This window comes from Phascolarctos cinereus, unplaced genomic scaffold (assembly GCF_003287225.1).
Source record: "Phascolarctos cinereus isolate Bilbo 61053 unplaced genomic scaffold, phaCin_HiC Scaffold_2;HRSCAF=192, whole genome shotgun sequence".
In the NCBI taxonomy this organism is placed as follows: Eukaryota; Metazoa; Chordata; class Mammalia; order Diprotodontia; family Phascolarctidae; genus Phascolarctos; species Phascolarctos cinereus.
In genome coordinates this window covers 270,458,219-270,481,311 of record NW_027555625.1, presented here as the reverse complement: position 1 = coordinate 270,481,311, position 23,093 = coordinate 270,458,219, and the positions used below count along the sequence as shown (strand labels likewise).

The 23,093-nt window shown below is 38.0% G+C and overlaps 1 protein-coding gene across 4 annotated transcripts in view; it reads left to right on the top strand.

Moving 5' to 3' along the window:
• The window catches only part of KIF12 (kinesin family member 12), a 33,053-nt gene extending 12,768 nt beyond the window's left edge, over positions 1-20,285 (top strand). For 2 of the 4 annotated variants that reach the window (XM_020965778.2, XM_020965775.2), the window contains exons 17-20: positions 14,619-14,663; positions 18,259-18,443; positions 18,534-18,673; positions 19,826-20,285. In XM_020965778.2, the coding sequence (XP_020821437.1) occupies positions 14,619-14,663; positions 18,259-18,443; positions 18,534-18,673; positions 19,826-19,971 (516 nt within the window). In that variant the 3' untranslated portion in view covers positions 19,972-20,285. The remainder of the gene's footprint in view (positions 1-14,618; positions 14,664-18,258; positions 18,444-18,533; positions 18,674-19,825) is intronic. The other 2 variants (XM_078150046.1, XM_020965779.2) reach the window with 1 other exon arrangement.
• The last annotated feature ends 2,808 nt before the right edge of the window (positions 20,286-23,093 follow it).

Genomic DNA, 23,093 nt, shown 5'->3' with positions numbered 1-23,093 from the left:
TGAAGTCAGATTTAGCCAGTTATTTACTAGCTGTTTGACCCTGGGCAAGTCATTTAACTTCTGTCTGACTCAGTTTCTTCAACTATAAAATGGGGATAATAATGACACCTATTTCCTAGCATGGTTGTAAGATTTAAATGAGCTAAAATGAGATACATTTTCAAAGTGCTTAGCTGTGCCTGACACATAGCAGGCATTTAATAGGTGCATGTTTCCTTTCTTCTTTTCACATCCAGCCATATTTATACAATTAATTTTTTTTTTTTGGCGAGGCAATGGGGTTAACTGACTTGCCCAGGGTCACACAGCTAGTGAGGGCTATGTGTCTGAGGCCAAATTTGAACTCAGGTCCTCCTGACTCCAGGGCTGGTGATCTATCCACTGTGCCATCTAGCTGCTCCTACAATTGATTTTTTAACCCAAATATAGGCCTTAATACTTATTACCTATTAAATTGCCTCTTTTTAGCCTCAGCCCATCATTCAAAACTATCTTTTTTTGAATATTAATTTTATCCCCCAAGTTGTTAGTCCCTCCCAGCTGCACGATGTACACACATTTAATGAGAATATATCGACCTAGATCAACATTGTATCAATAAATTTTGAAACAGCACAGGACAAAGGACATACCCTGTGATACGTCTCTAGAAACCTCCCTCCAGGCTGACATTTCTCTCAACATTCTTGGTGTCTCATCTAACCAGCTCTAAATCTACCAAGCTGAACCCTCATCCAATCCATATCTCTCTGTCTTGTCCATAAGAGTATTATAAGAACTTTATTAACTGCAAGATTGCTGAAATCCAGGTATATAATTCTAGGGTGTTTCCTTAATATGTCCAGTGCAGAAATTCTGTTTAAAAGAAAGAGTTGGAATGACATGCTTGTGTGTTTTAAAATTCTTATCAAGAATTTAACAAAAAAACTCAATATGAATATATTTAATACCTCCCTCTCAAAAAATGCCTTAAGTTGATCAGTCATATCTGACTCTTTGGAACCCCATTTGGGGTTTTCTTGGCAAAGATACCAGAATGGTTTGCTATTTCCCTTTCCAGCTCATTTTACAAATGAGGAAATCGAAACAAAAAGAGGTAAAGTGACTTGCCCAGGGTCACACAATTAGTAAGTGTTTGAGGCCAGATTTGAACTCAACTCTTCCTGCCTCCAGACCCAGCGCTCTATCCACTGAACCACATAACTGCCCACCCTAAGTTGGTAGCGTTAACAAATTATCTGCTATTCGCTCTATGTTCCTTTCTGATCTCTGCCCATTTATATTTCTACCAAATATTGCTATACTATGTGCAAATATTTTAGTTCTTCATCTTTGTATTGTTTCACATGATTTTCTGTATCTGTATATTTCTCATACATCACTCTTAATGTTATGTTCAATTATTGCACAATTTGTTAAACCATTCTTTAACCATCGATCACTCAGATTCTTTCCAATTTGTTTTTGTTACAAATAACACTATTGCGGATTTTTTGCTCTTCACTTCTCATGTTATGTAATTTTTATCTATGTCTCCCCAGAAATCCTCTGTATAAGATTTGATGCAAAATATCCAAAACCTTCCTTAGTTTCTTTTATAGTTACATGAGTTATATGTGTGTGCATACGTATTCTTTTTTATTAAACCTTGGACCATATTTCAAGTCATCTAATTTCTGAGTCAAAGGGTATAATCATTTGTGTAACTCTTATTGTGTGCAGTCAGATTGTCCTTCAAAAAAGCTACAACCTTTCACAAAGCCACAAGTAACGTAACAGTGTACCAGTTGACCCCTCAGCTTTACTAATGTTAAATTCTATAACTCAAATTTTTCCCCAATTTAAGGCACATAAAGTGGTAATTCTAAATTGTTTGCTAAAAAAAAACCTTACAAATTTGAGGTTAAACATTTTTGTCTTTGTGGTTATTTTAACAAGTTTTTGTTGATATTTTCTGTTTTTTATATCACCATACTATTGCATGTATCCCTCTCCCTTCTCCTCACAGAGAGTCATCTGATATGACAAATAATATTTTTAGAGAGGAGGGAAAAAAAGTCAGCACAACTGATTAATATATTGAAAAAGTATGAAAACATGTGCAATGGGTACCACCCGTGAAATTCCTACCTCCATGAAGGGTTAGGTTATAAGTGTCTTCTCATATCTCTTCATTTGAGTCCCACTTGATCTTTATAATTTTGTTATATTTATTTTTGATGAGGGGGTCATTCTTTTCATTTACATTGTTGTAGTTACTGTGTATGTTGTTTTCTCGGCTGTGCTTACTTTATTCTGCATTGGTTCATATAGGTTTTTGCATATTTCTCTGTATTAATCACATATATCATTTATATAGTCAGTTTTGTAAAAGTTACACACGATTCAAAGAAACACACACACATATAAAATGTATGTATTTGTGTGTGTATATATGTGTGAATATATGCACACATATGTATGTACATATAAATATAAATGTGTGTGTATATATATATATATATATATATATAAATATATATATGTAATTTTGCTATCCCATCTAGAAGATGCCATAAGTCTTTTAACTCCAATTTCTCCAGAAATTTGTTTAGTTTCATATTTTCTCTTCTATTTATCTTTCTGTTTGACTTATCCATAACTGATAGCGGGACACTGAAGTGTCCTTTCATTATCGTGTTACCATCAAGGTCTTTTTGAAGCTCAGATAAGCTTTCCTTTATGAATTTGGATGCTAGGTCATTTAGAACATGTAAGTTTACTGTTGATATTGGTCTTTTGTCTATAGTTCCTTTCAGCATAATATAGTGTTGTTGTTCATACCTTTTTATTTTTTGAATATTTATTTTTGTTTGTCTAGTAGCACGATGGCAACTTCTGTTTTCATGGATTAAGTTAATGCATTGCAAATCTTTCCATCCTCTAAGTTTTATTATGTGTATGTCTTTGTTTTTTTAAATTTAGAGTTTTGTTTTCTTATCTAATCCGTCACACTTTTTCATTTTACTGGATTGTTTAATCCATTCATATTTAAAGTTGTAAGAATTAGCTTTATATTTTCCTCCAACTGTCTCTAAAATTGGGGAAGGGGATGTTGAGTTATGATTTTTTCCCTCGTGCTGTAAACACAATATTTTGCTCCTTTACTTACTTTTTAAACGGTGATCTTGTTCCCACTGGCTCTGTTTACCTCATTCCTAATCCCTTCTTCTCATTTGTTATCCCCTTTCCATTTAGAATCTTATTTATTCCTCTTTCTTGCTCTTATCTATTTAAGTATTTCTTTCCCCCCTTTTTCCCTCTTGGTCAAATAGATTTTCCCCTTCCTCTCCTCCCCTTCAACTGGTCCTGTTCATTAGTTGCTTTTTGAAAATTTTATTTCTTCCTTTTTTAAAGGAAAATCTTTTTATTATTAGATTCAATGTAGAATAGGCTGACTTAGAAAGTAGTGGGCTTCCCTGAATTAGAAGTTTCTTTTTTTCTTTTTTAAAAAAAGTTATTTATTCATTTTTAACATTCTTTTATTTTTACATTTTGAGTTTCAAATTTTCTCATCAATTCTCTCTGTTGGGAGGTGGATGGCATTTTTTCATCATGAGTCCTTTGGAACTGTCATTGATTATTGTATTGATCAGAATAGCCAAGTTTTTCACAGTTGATCATCTTTACAACATTGCTGTTACTGTGCACAATGATCTCCCAGTTCTTCTACCTTCACTTTGTATCAGTTCATATAGGTCTTGCCATGTTTTTCTGAAACTACCCCCTCATCATTTCTTATAGAATAATAGTTCAGCCATTATTCAACCGATGAGCACCCTCTCAATTTCCAATTCTTTGCTACCACAACAAGAACTGATGCAAATATTTTTGTAGATAGAGGTCCTTTTCCTTTTTCTTTGATCACTTTGGGATATAGACTTAATCATGGTATTGCTGGGTCAAAGGTTATGCACAGTTTTATAGCTTTTTGGGCCTACTTCCAAATTGTTCTCCAGAATGGTTTGATTAGTTTACCAGCAGCTCATTAGTTTACCTATTTTTCCTCATCCCCTCCAATATTCATCATTTCTGATAGTTGTGAGGTGGTACTTCAGAGTTGTTTTAATTTTCATTTCTATAATCAATAGTGATTTAGAACATTTTTCCATATGACTATAACTTTGATCTCTTCTTCATATTAAATTCTGCTTCAGCCTTTTTTTTTAATTTGGATATTGTCTTTCTGTTTCAAGTGTGTCGCTTGTAAACAACATATTGTTGAATTCTGGTTTCTAATCCATTCTGCTCTCCATTTCATTTTATGAGTGAGCTCAACCCATTTCATCCCATTTTGTTTTGTTTCTTCTTCTCTCTCTCTTTTTATCTTGTCCCTCCTCAGAAGTCTGTTTTGCTTCTGACCATTGCCTCCTCCAATCTGCCCTCTCCTTTATCATTTACCCCTTTCTCTTATTCCCTTCCCCTCCTACTTCCCTATTGGTTAAGATAGATTTCTATACACAACTGAGTGTGTGTGTGTGTATAATATATATATATAGATATAGATATATCTATATATATCTATATCTATATATCTATATCTATATATATATATATATATATATATATATCTTATATATATATATCTGTGTGTGTGCATATTTCCCTCTATGAACCAATTCTAACGAGAGTGAGGTTCAAGCACTGCCTGCCACCACCCCTCATTTTTCTTTCTACTCTAAAAGTTCTTCCTTGCATTCCTCTCTTATGTAAGCAAATTTCCCCATTTTACCTCCCCTTTTCCCCTTTTCTCAGTGTGTCCCTCTTTCTCACCCCTACACTCTTTTTTTGAAGATCATTCCAACACAAACAACTTATATCCATCCCTTCTATCTATGTAAACTCCTTTTAACTACCCTAACAATGACAGGAGTTCTTAGGAGTTACAAGAATTATCTTCCCATGTAGGAACGTAAACAGTTTAACCTTATTGAGTCCCTTATGATTTCTCTATCATGTTTACTTTTTCATTCTTCTCTTGAGTCTTGTGTTTCAATGTCAAATTTTCTATTTAGCTCTGGTCTTTTCATCAAGAATGCTTGAAAGTCCTCTTTTCATTAAATATCCATTTTCCCCAAAGGGATTATACACAGTTTTTTTAAGATAGGTGATTCTTGGTTGTAATCCTAGCTCCTTTGCCTTCCAGAATATCATATTCTAAGCCCTATCATCACTTAACATAGAAGCCACTAAATCTTGAATGATCTTGACTGTAGCTCCATGATATTCGAATTATTTCTTTCTGGCTGATTGTAGTATTTTCTCCTTGACCTGGGAGCTCTGCAATTTAGCTATAATATTCCTGGAGGTTTTCATTTTGGGATCTCTTGCAGGAGGTGATCAGCGGATTCTTTCAATTTCTATTTTATCCTCTGGAGCTAAGAGATCAGGGCAGTTTTCCTGGATAATTTCTCTAAATAAGATGTCTAGGTTCTTTTTTTGATCATGTCTTTCTGTAGTCCAATGATTCTTAAATCATCTCCCTCAATCTATTTTCCAGGTCAGTTGTTTTTCCAATGAGATAGTTCATATTTTTTCTATTTTTTTCATTTATTTTATTTTATTTTATTTTATTGTTTCTTGATGTCACATGAAGTTGTTAGCTTCTACTTGCTCAGTTCTAATTTTTAAGGAATTATTTTCTTCAGTGAGTTTTTGTATCTCTTTTTCCATTTAGTCAATTCTGCTTTTTAAGGAATTCTTTTCTTTAGTGAATTTTTGCATCTCCTTTTCTATTTGGCCTATTCTTTTTTAAGGAGTTATTTTCTTGAGTGAATTTTTGTGCCTCTTTTACCATTAAGCCAACTCTGTTTAAGGTGTTATTTTCTTCAATTTTTTACTAAGCTGTTAATTTTCTTTTCATAATTTTCTTGTATCGCTCTCATTTCTTTTTCCAATTTTTCCTTTACCACTCTTATCTCTTTCTTTAACTTTTCCAGGCATTCTTTAGGCTTGTGTCCAATTAGCATTTTTGTGATTTTGGTTGTAGCTGTTTTTATGTTATTATCTTTTTCTGAGTTTGTGTCCTGGTCTTTCCTGCCACCATAGTAGCTTTTTATGATCAACTTCTTTTGTTGCTGTTGTTGTTTGCTCACTTTTCCAGGCTATTTCTTGAATTTGAACTTTTTGTTAAAGCCGGCTTCTGCTCATCTAGGGGTGGAGAGGCACTGTGCCAAGCTTCAGGCTTTTTTGTGCTATTTTCAGAACTAGTTCTGGGGGTGCACAAGTTTTTAGTGCTTCCAAGGTGGTGTGATCTGAGGAGAGATGTGGTCATTGTTCTACTAGTCTGTTACCCTGCTGCTTCAAGTGCTAGCATTCTTCTTAGCACTGAAAATGTAACCAGGGCCCCTGCTCCCATGTCACTGACTACAAGAATTCCTCTCCACCCTAGAACTGTGACCCAGAATTGTAAGGGCAACAGAGTTGCCAATCAGTGTCAGCTGCACCCGTGCCAGCAAAGGATCCCTTGTAATCTCTTTCTGACCTGTTCTCCAACCCCCTTACCATGTTTGGGCTGAGAGCTCCAGAAGCTGCTACTGCTACTGCTGCTGGTTGCTGCCACTGCATGTGTGTGCTCTGGACAAGCTTCCTACCTGTGTCATAGACCTGTCTTGCAGACTTCCTAAGTGTTCTCAGGCCAGGAAAATCTCATCCAGAACTTTTCTTGACTCCACTACTCCAAAATTTGATTTCAGGTGTTATTTTAAAGTTATTTGGAGAGGAATATTGAGAGTGTTCAGCTGGGTTGCTGCCTCTGTTAAATTTCATTTCTTGTGCCCCTTTCTAAAAAGGATTCCTTTCATTCTCTTCATTGTCATCTCTTTCTGTTTACTCTGGATCCTCATTATTTGATTCATGACCTCTATATAATCATCTAGTCTCTCTCTTTTCTCTGTATTCCTCATGCAATCAAAGCTTACAAGATATCCACTCTAATCACCACCCTTTAGGTTCTTTCTGCCACTGCTTTGTAGGGCTTGCTCCATGGATTCCCCTTTTCCATTGTGCCTCACTCTCAGAACAATGTCACTTATTACAGGCATCAGAGAGCACACTGCCACATGGTAGGACACTTCCCTGACCACTAATCTATACTCTCTCTTGTTGACCTGTTTTTTTCTATATTTTTTCTGGAAATCTCTTGTGTCCGTTCCCCTAGAGTTTCCAACTCCTCCCCTCCCAAGACAAGTAAATTTTTCAAGCACCAAATCCCCCAAGCCTTATCCAGTACAAGGTCCTTGTCTCCTTCATGTGCCACCTCTCTTCACTCAGCAGCATTCATCAGCAGAACCACCTTCAATGTAAGGGCTTCTTCCTTCTCCCCTGCTCCCACCCCTTTTCATTCTTTCTCTCCTCCTGCTCACCCACTTCCCTACAGGCTCTTCTCTTTCTGAGACCACAAAGGTCACCTCTCCCTCACTGCTAGCCCTTGATTCAGCCCCAGCACATCACTCACTCCTCTCTTTCCCTTTGTACTGCTCTCTTTTGTAACTTCTCATGCTGTAATGTAGTAGCATGAAAGAAGCATTGATTCACCCAAAGACAGGGTGTCATCAGGTTCTGTCCATAATGTCCCCTGTCTACCTCTTCATTGTTACTTCTGTAAGATTTCTGCTTTCATTCCTGTCTCTTTGGGTACATTTAGAAAGAAGTTGCTTACTGGTTTTTCTGTAGTTACTCTGTTATTGTTGCTGTTCTTGTCAGCTACATTTATTCACTCCTCCTGAATTTCTGTTGTTTGGGGTATTAAAAAGGCAAATAATCTCTTTGGTTCTGGTTTTCTTTTGAAAAATGTTTCAAATTCATATTATTGAATGTCCATCTTTTGTCCTGTAGTTAAGCCCAGCATGGTCTTCAGAACACATTATTCCATTCCTTCCTATTTTTCTTGTGGGTACAGAATAATCTTGCACTGTTCAAATGTCCTTTCCTTTGTATCTGAAGGTATTTCTCCTGAGGGCTTGCAGAACTTGTTATTTCTGAGTTGAATTGTTACATCTAACTATATTGCGTCTTGGAGTTTGCATCCTTGTTTTTTTTTTTTTTCTGGAGGCAATCTGTGAATTCTTTCCATTGGAATTTCATTATCTATGTTCAAAAGTTCTAGATAGTTTTCTTCTATTATTTCCTTCATTATGGTGTTAAGCTTTTTTGTCCTATCATGTTCTTCTGGGAGACCTGTGACCCTTAAGCTGTCTCTACTCATCCTATCTTCAAGATCAGTATGTATTGCTTGCATAGTAAATAATATTTTCTTTTTATGTTGTTGTTTTTGCTTCTCTTCTTCTATTTATAATGTCTTTGCATTCCCAATCTATTGTTCTTTTGTTTCTTTGGTGAGGGTTGCAGATTAAAGTTTTTCTATTATTTTTCCTGTGCAGCACAAAAATTCTGCTCTCATAACTCTAATTTATTTTTAAACCACTCAGGTACAGCATGTTGTGGTTCCATGTTTTCCTCAAACTTCACAGGGTCCTCTGTCTCATCAGATGTTGGATCATTTTCCTTTATTTTTCAGAATTACTTTGTAGAAGCCTGGACTTATTTACTACATCTGGAGGCCATATGCCTTTCTTTTATTACTGTTTTTCCTGTTGGTTTATCTGTTTATGTTCAAGGTCTTTAAGTTTTCTTCTTCGTGAAATTTTTGGTACTTTCAACTTTCCCCATCCCCCATTATTTCCCTTATCACTCACTTCCTGACTCCCTCCCCTCTGATTATGGCTTTCTTAAGAGTTGTATCTCAAAGCACCTCAGGCTTCTCACACACTGGGTACTTCTCAGTTTACTAATGTAGGTCTCTGTGCCCACTAACTTTTGAGATGTTAGAATTGGACCTAGCTGGGTGCTATGCTCTTTTCCTCAGGCTTGGTGGAGTGCTTCACAGACCCCTGTATGCAGTGTCCTGCCCTAGTGATCTGTCCCACTCCCTCTATTCTTCAATTCTTTGGCCCAGCACCTCCAGTTCAGAGGCTGTTTTCCCTATTTGATGGCAGTTCAGTGCTTCTGAGTTATAGCCCCAGAAGGCTTTGTTCCTGAAGGACTGTGGCCAAACTGACTGTCAAGGATAAAACAGTCTCCTGCAGCCTAAATTCAGGGTCTCCACTGCACTAGAAATAAGGAAGGGGGACTAGGGATGTGAGTATGGGTTTTTATGTAAGCTCATTTCATATCCTCGGATCTGCTCATGTAGCCTTGCTGCTGGTAGTGTGGGAGGGGTGCTGAGTGAGCTCAGGGTCAGTTCCTAGGTGGTTGTTGTTATTGTTGTTAACCTTCTTTTGGATTTTGGGTGTCCTAGAAGACCATGGAAACAGCTGAAGGTACTTAATCTTTGGTATATAATTTCTGTTTTGGAGAGGTTTGACAGGTCATGGGTATCAAATAAAATGCCTAGTCCACCATCTTGTTGCTTCTGTGACCTGGAAGCTGTCCTTGTGATTATTTAATATTTGTATTTTCTTTTTTGGTAAACATATTCATTGAGGACTGAATGTTGCCCTGGCAAACTTTTATTTTTATTTCTTTTTAGCTACTAGATGTCAGGTCTTTATCTGGTATTTACCACAAAGATTTCCAGTCCTGCCCACCATGCCCCCTAAATAGTTGTTCTACTTAAATATTCTTTATTACAAAATTTTTTTACTTTTATACAAGTAAATAACAGACCTTATTGTCAATCTCTTCCATTTGCTAACCAAATATATGTTTATCTCTCTTTACTGATTTATGGAAATGTCATACTCTTTTTTCTTTTTTTCTGCAGTTTTTCTTTTACTTTTCAATTCAATGATTCTGTTTTATTGCCTCACGATTTGAGTATCAGCATCATATTTGTCTCATAGAAGTTTGATCAGGTCCCTGCTTTCTCAATTTTTGTTGAGTTTCTATATCACCGAATTCATTTTTTTCCTTATATCTATCATTGAATACACTTGTAAATATATCTATGCCATTTCCCTCTTCCCTTTAGGAATTTAATTATAGTTTATTAAATTTCTTTTTCTGAGATCAGGTTGTTCAAGGTTCTCTGTTTTCCATTTTGTTAATCTGGCTTGGGATGCTTTTTCCTCAAATGATGCTCCATCTCCTACACCATGCCTTGAAGCAGTCCCACCTCATATCTGTCTTTGAGAATCTCTTATTCCCTTCAACTCAAGTTACATGAAACTACATGAAACTTTTTTTGGTTTAGTCCAATTCAGTTCTTTCTCCAAAAATTTACCTTATGATTTATTTTGTGTATCTTTTTTTATACTTATTTATGAACATGTTATTTTCCCTAATACAACATAAGTTCCTTGAGGGTAGGGACTATTTTGTCTTTGTATTTCCAGTGACTACCAATGTCCAGCACAGAGCAGGCCCTTAATAGGATTGATTGTTTCATTTCTTGGGCTTTTGGTTTCTAATGCATTGGTTTTTCCTTCTTTCCCTTTTTCTCTTTCTCAACATGAAACAGCAGTCAAAACTAAATATAAAAAAAAAGATTTTACATTATTTTTTTCCATTTTTCCTTTTCCAGCCCCTTCTGCTACATTTGTTGATTTCTCTATTTGAACTATGTTTATGTGTGTATAGCCTTCCCAGCTTTGCTTTCCTCTCTTAGCAAGATATATGGATCTGGAGCATAGTTCCAATTTGCTTTCCAGAGCAGCTGCTCCAATTCACAGCTTCACCAATAGTGCACCAACGTCCTTGTTTTTTTGGAGGTCCTTCAATATTTATAATTTTTTTTTGGTAATTCTGTTAATCTGATGGGTATGAGGTAGGATCTCAGAGATGGGTTTTGGTTTGGGGTTTTTTTGCATTTCTATAATTACTAGTGATTCATAAGGTTTTTTATATGTCTATAGATATTTTGGATTTCTTCCTTTGAGAATTAACCATTCATATCCTTTTTATCATTAAATGGCTCTTATTCTTATAAATTTGAATCCATTCCATATGCACACAAGTATTGTATGTGCTAATTGGGGGAAATATTGGCAGCATATTTCTCTGATAAAGATTTATATCCATAATATATCCATACAAATATTATATGAGTATGTGTGAATATGTTATGGTTATGAAATCTTTATCAGAGAAACATGCTACAAATATTTTCCACTATTAACTGTTTTCCTTTCTCATCTAGATTCATTAGCTTTGTTTGTACAAAGACATTTTAATTTTATGTAATCAAAACTATCTTCTGTGATCCTCTTTCTGTTATTTGTTCATGAACTCTTCCATCAGCCATAGATCCAAAAAGTAACTTCTTTCCTGCTCCTCTAATTTGTTTATAGTATAACTTTTTATATTTAAGTTATATATCCATTTGGAGCTTTGTATGTGGTATGAGATGTGGATCTAAATTTAATTTTTACCGAATAAATTCCCAGTTTTACAGCAATTTTTGTCAAATACTGAGCCATTACCCTAGTAGCTAGGGTCTTTGAGTTTATCAAATACCAGGCTACTAGGTTCATTCATTTACATATGTTGTGTTCCTAATCTATTCCACTGGTCAGCTTCTCTATTTCTTAACCAGTACCACATTGTTTTGATGACTATTGTTTTGAAGTATGGTTTGAGATATGGTGCTACTATGCCTCCTCACTTTCAATTTCTTTCATTTTTTTGTTTGAGATTCTTGACTTTTTGTTCCTCTAGCTGAATTTAGTTATCATTTTGCTATCTCTCTAAAATAATCCTTTGGTACTTCAGTATGGCACTGAATAAGTAAATTGATTTAGGCAATATTCTTATTTTTATTATATTAGTTTAGTCTATCCACAAACAATTACTATTTCTCTAATTATTTAGGTCTGTGAAACGATCTTCCTAAAACTCAGGTCTGACTCTGTCATTCCCCTTTTCAATAAACTCCAGTGGCTCCCTAATGCCTCCAAGATCAGTCATAAAATCCTCCATTTGGTGTTTAAAGCCCTTCATAATCTATCCCCTTCCTACCTTTCCGATCTTATTACATTTTACTCACTTCTGCATACTCTGCAATCAGTGATTCTGGTCTCCTTACTGGCACTCACATAAGACTCTCCATTTCCCACTCCATGTGTTTTCACTTGTCCCTCATACCTGGAATTCTCTTCTTTCTCACCTCTACCCTCTGGCTTCCTTCAAATCTCAGCTAAAATTTCACCTTCTGTAAGAAGCCTTTCAGGTATGATGTTATCAAAATCAGTTACTTTTTATAATTTTATTTTTTGTTGTACAGATTTTTTATTTTTATGTAATCAAATCTATTTATTTGGACCATCATAATTTCATTCTTCCAGGGACTAAAATTTTTCTGCCCATCATATTTGTCACAAATGTTATTCCGTTGTCTCCTAACTTTTTTCATCTTTTTTCCAGTTTCTCATTACTCCATTTGTAGGTGATTGTTGTATGAGATGTAAAGCATTCAATTCAATAAGCATCAATTAAACACCCAAAATGTATGAAGCACTGTGTTTGGAGGATCCAAGGATAAAATATGACATGGCCCTGGCCTCAAAAAGCTTACAATTTGATCAGGAGTATATTACACACATACAAATGATAATGAGATAAAGTTGAAAGTGATAAAAGAAAAGAAGAAATCCAGGTGATTGACTCATAGATTTAGATATAGAAGATACCCAGAAGCAATCTAGTCTAACCTGCTTATTTTACACAGGAAGGACTTAATCCACCTTGGGAGATTGACTTACACAGGGTCACACAGCTAAGAGGCAGGTATCTGAGGCAGAGAGAGTACTGACAACTGAGGAGGAGTTAGGAAGTCTCATGGAGAATACAGCACTTGAGATGATCCTTAAAGGCAGACAATTTCAACTTGTGTAGTTTTGAAGGGAGTTCATTTCAGGCATACCAGGAAGTCTAGGTAAATACATAGAAATAGAAGAGGGAAAGATATGATCAGAGAAAACCTTAGAGTGAATAAAGGCAAGTAGTATGAAATAAGATTGGAAAGGTCATTTGGATTCAGATTGTAGAGAGCTTTAATTCCCATGTCTAAGGGGTTTGTACTTTACCCTTTGACAATAATGTACCACAGAAGATTCTTAAGGAGGGAAATTACCTGGCTATATCTGAGCATCAGTAAGAATTTAGTAATTGTGTGATGGATGGATTGGAGAAGGAAAGATATTGGAGGCAGAATGACCAGGAAGGAGATAATTACAGCATCGAAGTAATAGATGATGAGGTCCTGGACCAGGCTACTAGCAAATATAAGTGTAAAAGAGGCCATGGTTATTGGATTGCATACATAGAATCAAAAGAACTTGGCAACTGATTTGCACGCAAAGATTTGAGGCAGAAAGGGAAGGTTCAAAGATGATGCCAAAGTTTTAGACCTTGGTAACTGGGACAAAACAACAGAATCAACAGAAAGAACAAAGCTTCACAGAGAAATTTGGGCAAGGGGAAGACAAATTCCATGTGGAACATATCGACTTTGTGAGGTTACTGATGATGTCCAGCCAATAGCTGAAGGTATGGACCAGAGCTCCAAGGAGAAATCAAGGGTGGGGAGATAAATTTGGAATTCCTTCTGCATAGATGTATAACGAAACCTTAGGAGATCATGAAATTGCCAAAGGAAAATATATAGAGAAGAAAAAAGAGCCAAAGACTTGTGAGGAAATGAAGTGTCATATTGTAATCCAGTTTTCCCCAAAGCATATATTAGAATGTTCTTTTCCTGTTTTGTTTATAGGTTTATCATACACTAACTTTTGGTATATATTCAATTCTATTTCTAGGATCCTTCTGTTCCACTGATTCTCCATCTTTCTATCTCTGTCTCCCTCTCTCCCTCTCGATCTCTTTATCTCTCTCTGTCTCTGTCTCTCTCTGTCTCTGTGTCTGTCTCTGTCTGTCTCTCTATTTGTCTCTCTATCTCTATCTCTGTCTGTCTGTCTCTCTCTCTCTCTCTTTCACACACACACACACACACACACACACACACACACTTCACACTTTTTCAACCAGTAGAAGAAATATTGATAATTACTGTCTAGTCAAATTTAGAGGGGATGAAAAGCTGCTGAAGAGGGGATGAAAAGTCTTTCCAAAGACTCTTTAAATTCTTATCCATCTGTTTATCCAAATACACTTTATTTTTTCCAGTTCTATAAAAAGATATTTTGGTACTGAACTTAGTCTGTAGATTAATTTGGGGGGGTATTAATATGTTTATTAGTCATTTATCCTTATATCAATGCAGGAAAAATGTTTCTGCTTGTTACATTCTCTTATTTCTCCTATGAAGGTTTTGTAATTTTCTTTAAAAAAAATCTCATGTGTATCTTGGTAAATAATTTGTTTTCTTGCATTTATTGTCAATGGTGCGTTTTATTCATTGTTCCATCTCTCATTTGTACCATAAAATGGCATAGAGGACTTTTGTGGTTTGACATCTCAGAGGCAACATGGTGGACAGTGTTGGATTTGAAGTGAGGAGACTGAGTTTGCATCCTACCCCTTCTACTAGCTGGATGATTATGCATAAATGGATTGCTTAACCTCTTAGATTTCTCATCCACAGGATGGGAATGATTTTTTTTTTGGTATTATTTATCTCACAGGCAAATCAGAAGGAAAGCACTGCAGACCTTAAGCACTATATAAATGTGAGTTGTTATCTTTTAACACATTGTCTCAATTTGGGTTGATTACCTTGAATTCTCTAATTGAACATAATCAATCCTACTTGAACAAGATGAATAATGTTAAAAAACACATTGTTCTTGCTCATGCTTTGAGAATTTCTATGACTGTCCCATAAGCCCATCTGTGAGGCTCTGTACCTGCCAGTTGGAAAATGGGACTTGTATGAGGGGCCAGTGCAGATCAAGATAGATTAACAAGAAGGCAAATCCTTAAGGTAGGCAGGATTGAAATTCCAATTAAGTTAAAAAAGAAGCAAGAAGCTATAGGGCAGGTCTCTTGAGGTGTGACATAAAATCATCATTTTGACCAGCTTAAATTGCCTTGTAGTTTTTACTAATTTCCTGGATGAGAAGTGAGACTTCAGAGCTGCCTTGATGTGCATTTCTCTTAATAGTGATTTGGGTGATTAGGATTATGGTTGTTAATAATATATCTTTTCCCCTTTGAAAATTATTTGTTCATTTCCTTTGACCACTTGTCTATTGAGAACGGTTCTTGTTCATGATACATTTGTATTAATTCCCTATATACCTTAAATGTCAGACTTTTATTAGAGATATCTGATGCAAAAAACCTCTTTAATTAATTGTTTACCTTCTTGTCTTTCTAGCTGCATTGATTTTGTTCATGCAAACATTTTTTAATTTCATGTAGCCAAAATTGCTTTCTCTTTTAGGATCTCCTTTATCCCTTGTTTGATTAAGAATTTCTTCTCTAGGGGCAGCTAGGTGGCACAGTGGATAGAGCGCCGGCCCTGAAGTCAGGAGGACCTGAGTTCAAATCTGGCCTCAGATCAAACACTTGACACTTACTATGTGTGACCCTGGGCAAGTCACTTAACCCCAATTGCCTAAAAAAGAATTTCTTCCCTAGCCATAGTTTTGAAAGGTCTAGTGGAATTGCCACACAAGTAGTCAAATGACCTAGCAAGGGGCTGTCTTCTGTAAGGTATGGTGTTCCCAAAAAGGAAGTAGGCCATACCAGCACTGAAGGCAGAAGGCTCAAAAAGCCACCCTGGTCAGTTTGGACTGGAACAGTCTAGATTTAGGTTCACAAATAAACTGGTCTAATCTAGAAAGCCAGAGAGTTCAGTGAGCTGACCAGAAAATTTCTCAGGTGGGTTTGCTGTGTTGATCCATGGAGACTGACCCATTTCTATCTAGTCCCTGAACTCTGCATCTCTCTTTTGTAAGGAGACCACAACCCAGAACATGACATTCTCTATTGTGTAGGGCCTTTTATTCATGAAATAAACCAATCTGTTGCTTCAGAACATTATATTTTGAACTTATTGGCCAGTTAACTCTTGCAACAGGGGCAGGTAATGCTTCTGCCAGATGTTCTGTGGGCTGCACACTCAATAGGAATCGATGGGATGAAATGGCAGCCACCAAAGTTAAAGAACTCTTCAATTCCATTAATAGAGAATACTTCACATCCAGAATGAAGAGTTGATAGTCTCACAGATTTCTGTTCAAATGACATCTAGTCAATTGAGTTTAGTTCTTCACGCCACATTTGGATGGCTCTAATTGCTAGGGATTTTTATCCTGACATCCTTCCTTAAAAACTATTATCTGCTTCAGAGGATAGTGGGGTCCCCATCACTGTATATCTTCAACTAGAGTCTGGATGACCACTTACCAAGTGTATTATATATAAAATTCCTGTTCAGATATGAGTTTAATTCAATCTCTAAGGTTCCTCCCAATTCTTTGAGTTGGCTGTGCTTGCCCTAACCCCCAGCCCCCACTCCAACATGGACTCCTCTCCAGTAGCACCAAAGGGATTGGTTTTACTTTGACTCAATTATTGTTTAATTATTTTTTTTAAATCCATGTAAACTGCACCTTTGGGGAAATTGATATTTCTAGTTTTGTTATACTGTGGCCAAACAATGTTAAATGCAGCAAGACAGAAATGCAATATGTTAAGGTTTTCTTAGTGTCTGAGTATATGATCGATTTATATGAGAGCTCCATGTGTCCTTGGGGAAAAAATGTCTATTCCCTGCTTTTTCCATTGAGTTCTAAGAAGATATTTTGACTATACTTTGTTCACTGAACTATTAAAAGTTACGATGTGTACATTTTGCTAAATTTATTATATTCTGGATAATGCGGGAGTGTTAGGATTTCCTAAAGACCCTAAATACATTTTCCCTGACCAATATAATTTTACAATAGCATCATTTATACAACATAACCAAACTCCACTACAATGGGTAACCTTCAGTTAGTTATCAATTTATAATACTTTACAGCATTCATAATATTGTTCCTGTAGAACTAACTGCCTTATATTAAACAAAATTATGCTATGTCTAATATATTTTCAAAGAACTAATTAATTCCATTAGGCTGAGTATGCCCAAATTTTTTCTTGTAATGTTATTAGCTTTTCTTTTATGAACTTAATTGCTGTGTTAGTCAGTACATGCAATTTTAGTATTGTAAAATTTGTAGCTTATTATTCTATTAGTGTGTCGTAATATTCTCTTAGTGCCTCTGGTTTTGGACTCTATCAGTAGCAGAGATCAGATATGTTTCTATTCTAGTTTTTTTCCCCAAAAAATGGATATTGGATGGTTTATTTAATCAACCCTTTTAATCTTAACCTTCCCATGTATTTTCACATTATTCCATACCTTTCTTTTTATAGGAGAGTGTTATCCATCTATTTTTGTGTTATAGTAGTTAGACTTGACTTCTTTTTTTTTTTTTACTGATTTGATATTTATGTTGTCATTAAGGAGCATAATTTGTCTCTTTCCTAAACCTACTACTATAACTAAATTCACAAATCAAATGAAATCCATATATTTTATACTAATTTTCCTGTAGGTTTTCCTAAAAGCTGCTGCTACTACTTTTCACAATTTTTTTTCTGTAAGATAGGAATTTTATTTTGGAATCAACAATAACTTTTCCTGTATTCCTTTTGTTGTCTTTTTCATTATGAATTTGAAATGATTTTTTGATTGTGAAATGAAGTAAAGAAAAGGAATTAATACTGAATTTCCCCCCTCCAAATATAGCATTTAGTATTTTAGCCAAAACAACATTATATTCTATTTGTTCTTTTTCAAAGGCTTGTATCTTTTATGTACTAATATTTTCAGTGATAAATACGATCTAGTCAATGAGTTTTCTTTATACAACCTTAAATGAAGAAGTTAGATTACATATTCTCTCATTTCCCTGCCAACTTTAACATTCGATCAGTCTATATTGTTTCATCTTGATTCTCAACCAACAATGTGAGATCAACAGGGCAGACATCATCAACATTTTATAGATTAAGGAACTGAGATCCTCAGAAGTTATGATTTGCCCAAGGTCATACAATAAGTGAGTGAAATTCAATATTCAATAAATATTTTCTAAGTGCTAGCTACCCATAGGCTTCTGTGCTTTGCCCACAGAAGAGGGACTAGAAAGAGTCTTGGTCCAGTATCTTTTCTACCACAGTGCCTAGTATATCTGGGGATTCTGAAAGAAGAATGAGGAAGAGGAGCTGGAAGGGAAAATGCTAATTGACCAATCATCTTTCCAGAGGAGAGAAGGCTCACTCCTTCCAGGATATCTGCCCTCCCAGATTTTTTCAGAGCTGCCTCCACTGCATGTATTTGGTGCCCAAACCAAGACCCCATGGAAGATGGAGGTTTCCAGCCCTCAGGTCCAGACCCAAACCATTGCCCCACCACCAGGCCCTAACCTCAAGGAGCACCCTGTGAAAAGGTAAGTGAGGGCTCCACAACATGGGGCAGGGAAAGGAAAGGAGGATGCTGGGGACATAGCGCCACTTACTCACCCACCACCCTCCCCCAGGAAAAGCAGTGAATGGGCCTGGGCTCACTTCTTGGCAGAGACGTTGGCAAAAGAGGAAACCTCTGGAAGAGCAAGCCAAGTCATGCCCTCAGCACCACCTCTACCCCAGGGTCCCTGCAGCACACCTTGGAGGCCAGGAGGTGAGAGATGGGACCGTTGAGGAGAGGGAAATCTCAGACCTGAGAGCATGCAGCAGCAACCAAGGACTCACTGGGCCGCTCATGCTTATCTCATAGTACTTCATACTTTTCTTATACACTCATTTTCTAATTGACAGTTTATACATAATATATATATGTATAAGTGTGCACTTGTGTATATGTGCTCAATTTCCAGCATCAGACTGAAAGCTACTTGATAACACTAATGTGATTTTTTTATCTTTGCATCTCCAGTGTCTGACATGGTGGGTACTTTATTATCAATCCCTGAACAGAAATACTAAGTAATTATTATGGGCAAGGCCTGGAGGGAAATCCAAAGATACAGCAAAGATGGTCCCTGCCTTTAACATATTTATAGTTTAGTGAGGGAGAAAGAAGGATGTTAAAAGCTAGCTGGCTCACACTACTAGGTGCTACCTTAGAGTAAATAGGCAGGTACCATAGGCATTAACAGTGGAAGGAAGTCACTGTAGGAAGGAAGGAAGGAAGGAAGGAAGGAAGGAAGGAAGGAAGGAAGGAAGGAAGGAAGGAAGGAAGGAAGGAAGGAAGGAAGGAAGGAAAGAAGAAAGGAAGGAGGGAAGGAGGGAGGGAAGGAGGGAAGGAGGGAAGGAAGGAGGGAAAGATGGAAGGAAGGAAGGAAGGAAGGAAGGAAGGAAGGAAGGAAGGAAGGAAGGAAGGAAGGAAGGAAGGAAGGAAGGAAGGAAGGAAAAGAAAGAAAAAAAGAAATGAGCATTTATCAAATGCCTACTATGTGCCAGGTGCTTTACAAATATTGTCTCATTTCATCTTCACAACAACCCTGAAATGCAGATGCTATTATTATCCCCATTTTACAGTCAAGGAAACAGAGGCAGATGGAGGTAAAGTGACTTGCCCAGGGTCACACAGTTAACAAGTGAGACAGGATTTGAACTCAGATCAATGGTCTATCCGCTGTCACCTAGCTGCCTGTAGGCAGGTGAAAGTAGTGAAAGGAAGCTAACAGGGATAGGTAGGCCTAGATGATAAAGCCAATTTAAAGCTCAGAAAGTCATTGGTCAGAGATCACTGACAGGTGATGTGTTCAGGAACACGGGGGAGTGAGTGGAGGGTTGTCCCCAGGGCCCCACTTTGTCGTCTTGGTCTCAGGGGTCCCAAGTGCATCCCGGATGTTGGAGGAAGAACTGGAGGTGCTGAGGGACCAGATCGACTGTACCCTGCACTTGGGCCAAGGAAAGCCACCGTCTTCCCAGGAGAAACATTTTGGCTCCGGACAACACCTTCCACCCTGCTGAGCCGTGCCTATCCTGTTTGCTGCACCCAGGAGCAGTGTTCCAAGTGATGAATGAGTGGTTGTGTGGGTTAGGTTAGGACTGGAGGAGGGAGCAGGGTGATTGGGGAGGGGAGAGGCCATGATAGTCCAAGGTCAGAGAAAGAGTAGTCTGATACTTGGAACTGCATCCCTGGCCTCAAAGAGGGCTCCCGCAAACATTTATCTTAGGAGCTCCCACTGGAGGCAGAGGCCAGGCTACCTTTTGTTTTTCATCCTCCAAGTCTGAAATAATCAGGCTTCAAGAAAGTAAAAATGCTAATAAAGAGAGAAAATGAGTCTCTTGTCTTCCTTGGGTTTTCTTTGCTCCTTTTCTATGACTGATGAAGCCAGGGTACAGGATGGGAGCTCACAGCAGGTGAAGAGGTGTGATCTGGGATTACCCACTAACCCAGCAGGAACCTCCTGGCCCTGTATTCAACTCCATGAAGAGACATAAAGGAGGGAGACCTACCTTCCTGCTCTCTAGGAAGCCAGTGTGTGGTGAAATCACAGAGAGACTGCAAACATCCATGGTGTCCTCAGGAATGAAGTCAGCCTATTGTAGGTTTAGGGACAAAGGAATGTATAGACCTTCTTTGAATCAAAATTTTAGCATTGACAGGTCATTAGTCCAATCCCTTCCTCACCATCATCATCATCTTTGACAACCTTTGTAAAGTTCTATAAAGCTTACAAAGGACTTTACATCCATTAGCTGGCTTAAACTTCACCACTCTGTGAGTTCAGTACTTTACAATCTTAGAGGAGAGGCAATGGGGTCTAGGATAAAGAATACTGGATTAGGCATCAGAGGAACTGAGTTAAAATCCCAACTCTTCTATTTTACTCCTTGTGTAACCTGAGGTCAGTCCTTTCACGTCTCTGGGTCTCAGTTTCCTCATTTGTTAAATATGGGGATGGACTAGATGATCCCCTAAGGTTCCTTCCCTCTCTCTCACATGGATTTCCATGAGAGCCATATGTTGCCCCACGTCTGAGCCCAGGGCTCTCCTGATTCCAATTCCAGGGTTCTTTTCATTATATCACATTGTCCACACAAAGAAAGTGATTGCCAGGGGACAGAGGGCCCATGAATGCAGACTGTATTCGTGGCAGAGTCAAGGCTAGAATCCATGAGACTGCCGGGGTGTGGACTTTCTGAACGCCTGTGCACTGGGGGCTCAAGGAGCCTGCAGTAAGGGAGACGTTAGCTGTAGGCTTTATTCTTTTGTCAGGGTAGAGGGAGGGAGCCGACATAGGAGGGACAGCTGAGAAGGGAGAGCTAAGCAACTGACTAGTGAGGGGAATCTCTAGGGCTATAAGAATATCCACTAAACTTATCTGGAACTGCTGCCAGCCAGAATAACTTTCCCAAAGGCCAAGCCATCCCACCCAGCCCCCTCTCCCCCTCAGATTCCAGAAGGTTTTCCCACAATCCTGACCCAAGAAAATGGAACCAAGCCCAGGCATAGAATCTTTGCCCAAATGTCATCAAACCACTAGGGCTTTCTTACCCAGCCATTCAAAGGAGGAGCCTTGTGGGATCAGTTGCCACCAGGTGAGGACGGAAAACCTCAGAGCACTTTAAGGCTACAGAAAAATTGTTGAGAAACTTTGGGCAAGTTGTAAGATTCCCCCTCCCCCCATTCCTGCCCTGCCTGTGTTTTCATCATCTGAACTATTAAAAGTAGTTATTGTAGTAGCCTTAAGTCCTTCCTCAGCATTCTATTTCAATGACTCGTCCAGTTAAATTTAAGGAATTTAAGAGGAAAGGACAGTAGTGTCTAGAGACTCATCTTCCTGACTTCAAATTTGGCCTCAGATACTTACTAGCTATGTGACCCTGGGCAAGTCACTTAACCCTGTCTCCCTCATTTCCTCATCTGTAAAATGAGCTGGAGAAGGAAATGGCAAACCGTTTCAGTATCTCTGCCAAGAAAACCCGAAGCAGGGTCAGGAAGAGTCAAACATGACTGAAAAAAAAAAAACCTGAACTGAACCTCAGGTACCCTGGGGCTGCTCTGGACATCCAGCAGTGGGCATTGTAAGGGAACTAAAACATAACTGGATAGAGAATGAAGTAGGAAGAGGAAGAAGAGGAGAATCATCATTACCTTGATTCCTTTAGTATTTTAAAGTTTATGGCCTATTATGGTATAGTTAATACAAGTAGTCAAGTCAAGTCAAGTCAAGTGCTTATTGTGAGCCAGACACAGTGCTAAGGGCTGGGAACACAAAGACAAGGCATTCTAATCGAAGAAGACAACACTCAAAAGGAAGCTAAAGGAGGGAATGGGGAGAGGGGGCTGGAGGGAGAAGGTGCCCCTCAGGGCCTGGTGGAGAAAGTCCAGAGCCTCAGTGGTGGGGAACTTGGAGAGGAATAAAAACATGGCTGGTTTTGGCAATTTCCTTAAATTTGTTCAGTCATTTCAGTCATGTTAGACTCTTCATGACTCTGTAGACCTCTGTCCATTGGGTTTTCTCAGCAAAGATACTGGAGTGGTTTGCCATTTCCTTCTCTAGTGACTTGTCCAGGGTCATGCAGCTAGGAAGTTTCTGAGTCTTCCTAACTCCAGGCACCACCTGGCTGCCCTCCTTAAATTTTATAAATAAGATTTAGAGAAGTTGTCACTTGCCCAATACCACACAGCTTGTAAACAGAGCCAGGGTTAGATTTAAGAGCTGGAAGTAACTTTAGAGATTATTCTAGATCAACCTCCTATTTTGACACAGGAGAAGAGGTTAAGTAACTCCCTAAACCCACGCAGTAAGTTAGGAGCAGAGTTGGGACTCCAACCCAGCCCTCTTGACTCCCAGGCCAGGGTTCCTTAGCCATGAAAAGAACCAATCTCAGGCCACCTGCTAGCTTACCCCAGTGGGCCCTCCCCTCCATGCCACACATGCCACACTGAGCAACATCTCACTCACCCAGCAACCCAGAACACACCGTCTTTGGCTGCATCACCAGGCCCACTCCTTGGGAGGTACTCAGCCTCCTGAAGGAACCAAGGCCCTGGCACTGAGTACGGGAACTCTGATATAGCCAATCTAGTCAGGCCAGGACCACCCAAGGGGAATGCACTAATTGCCGTTTGGTTATATTTA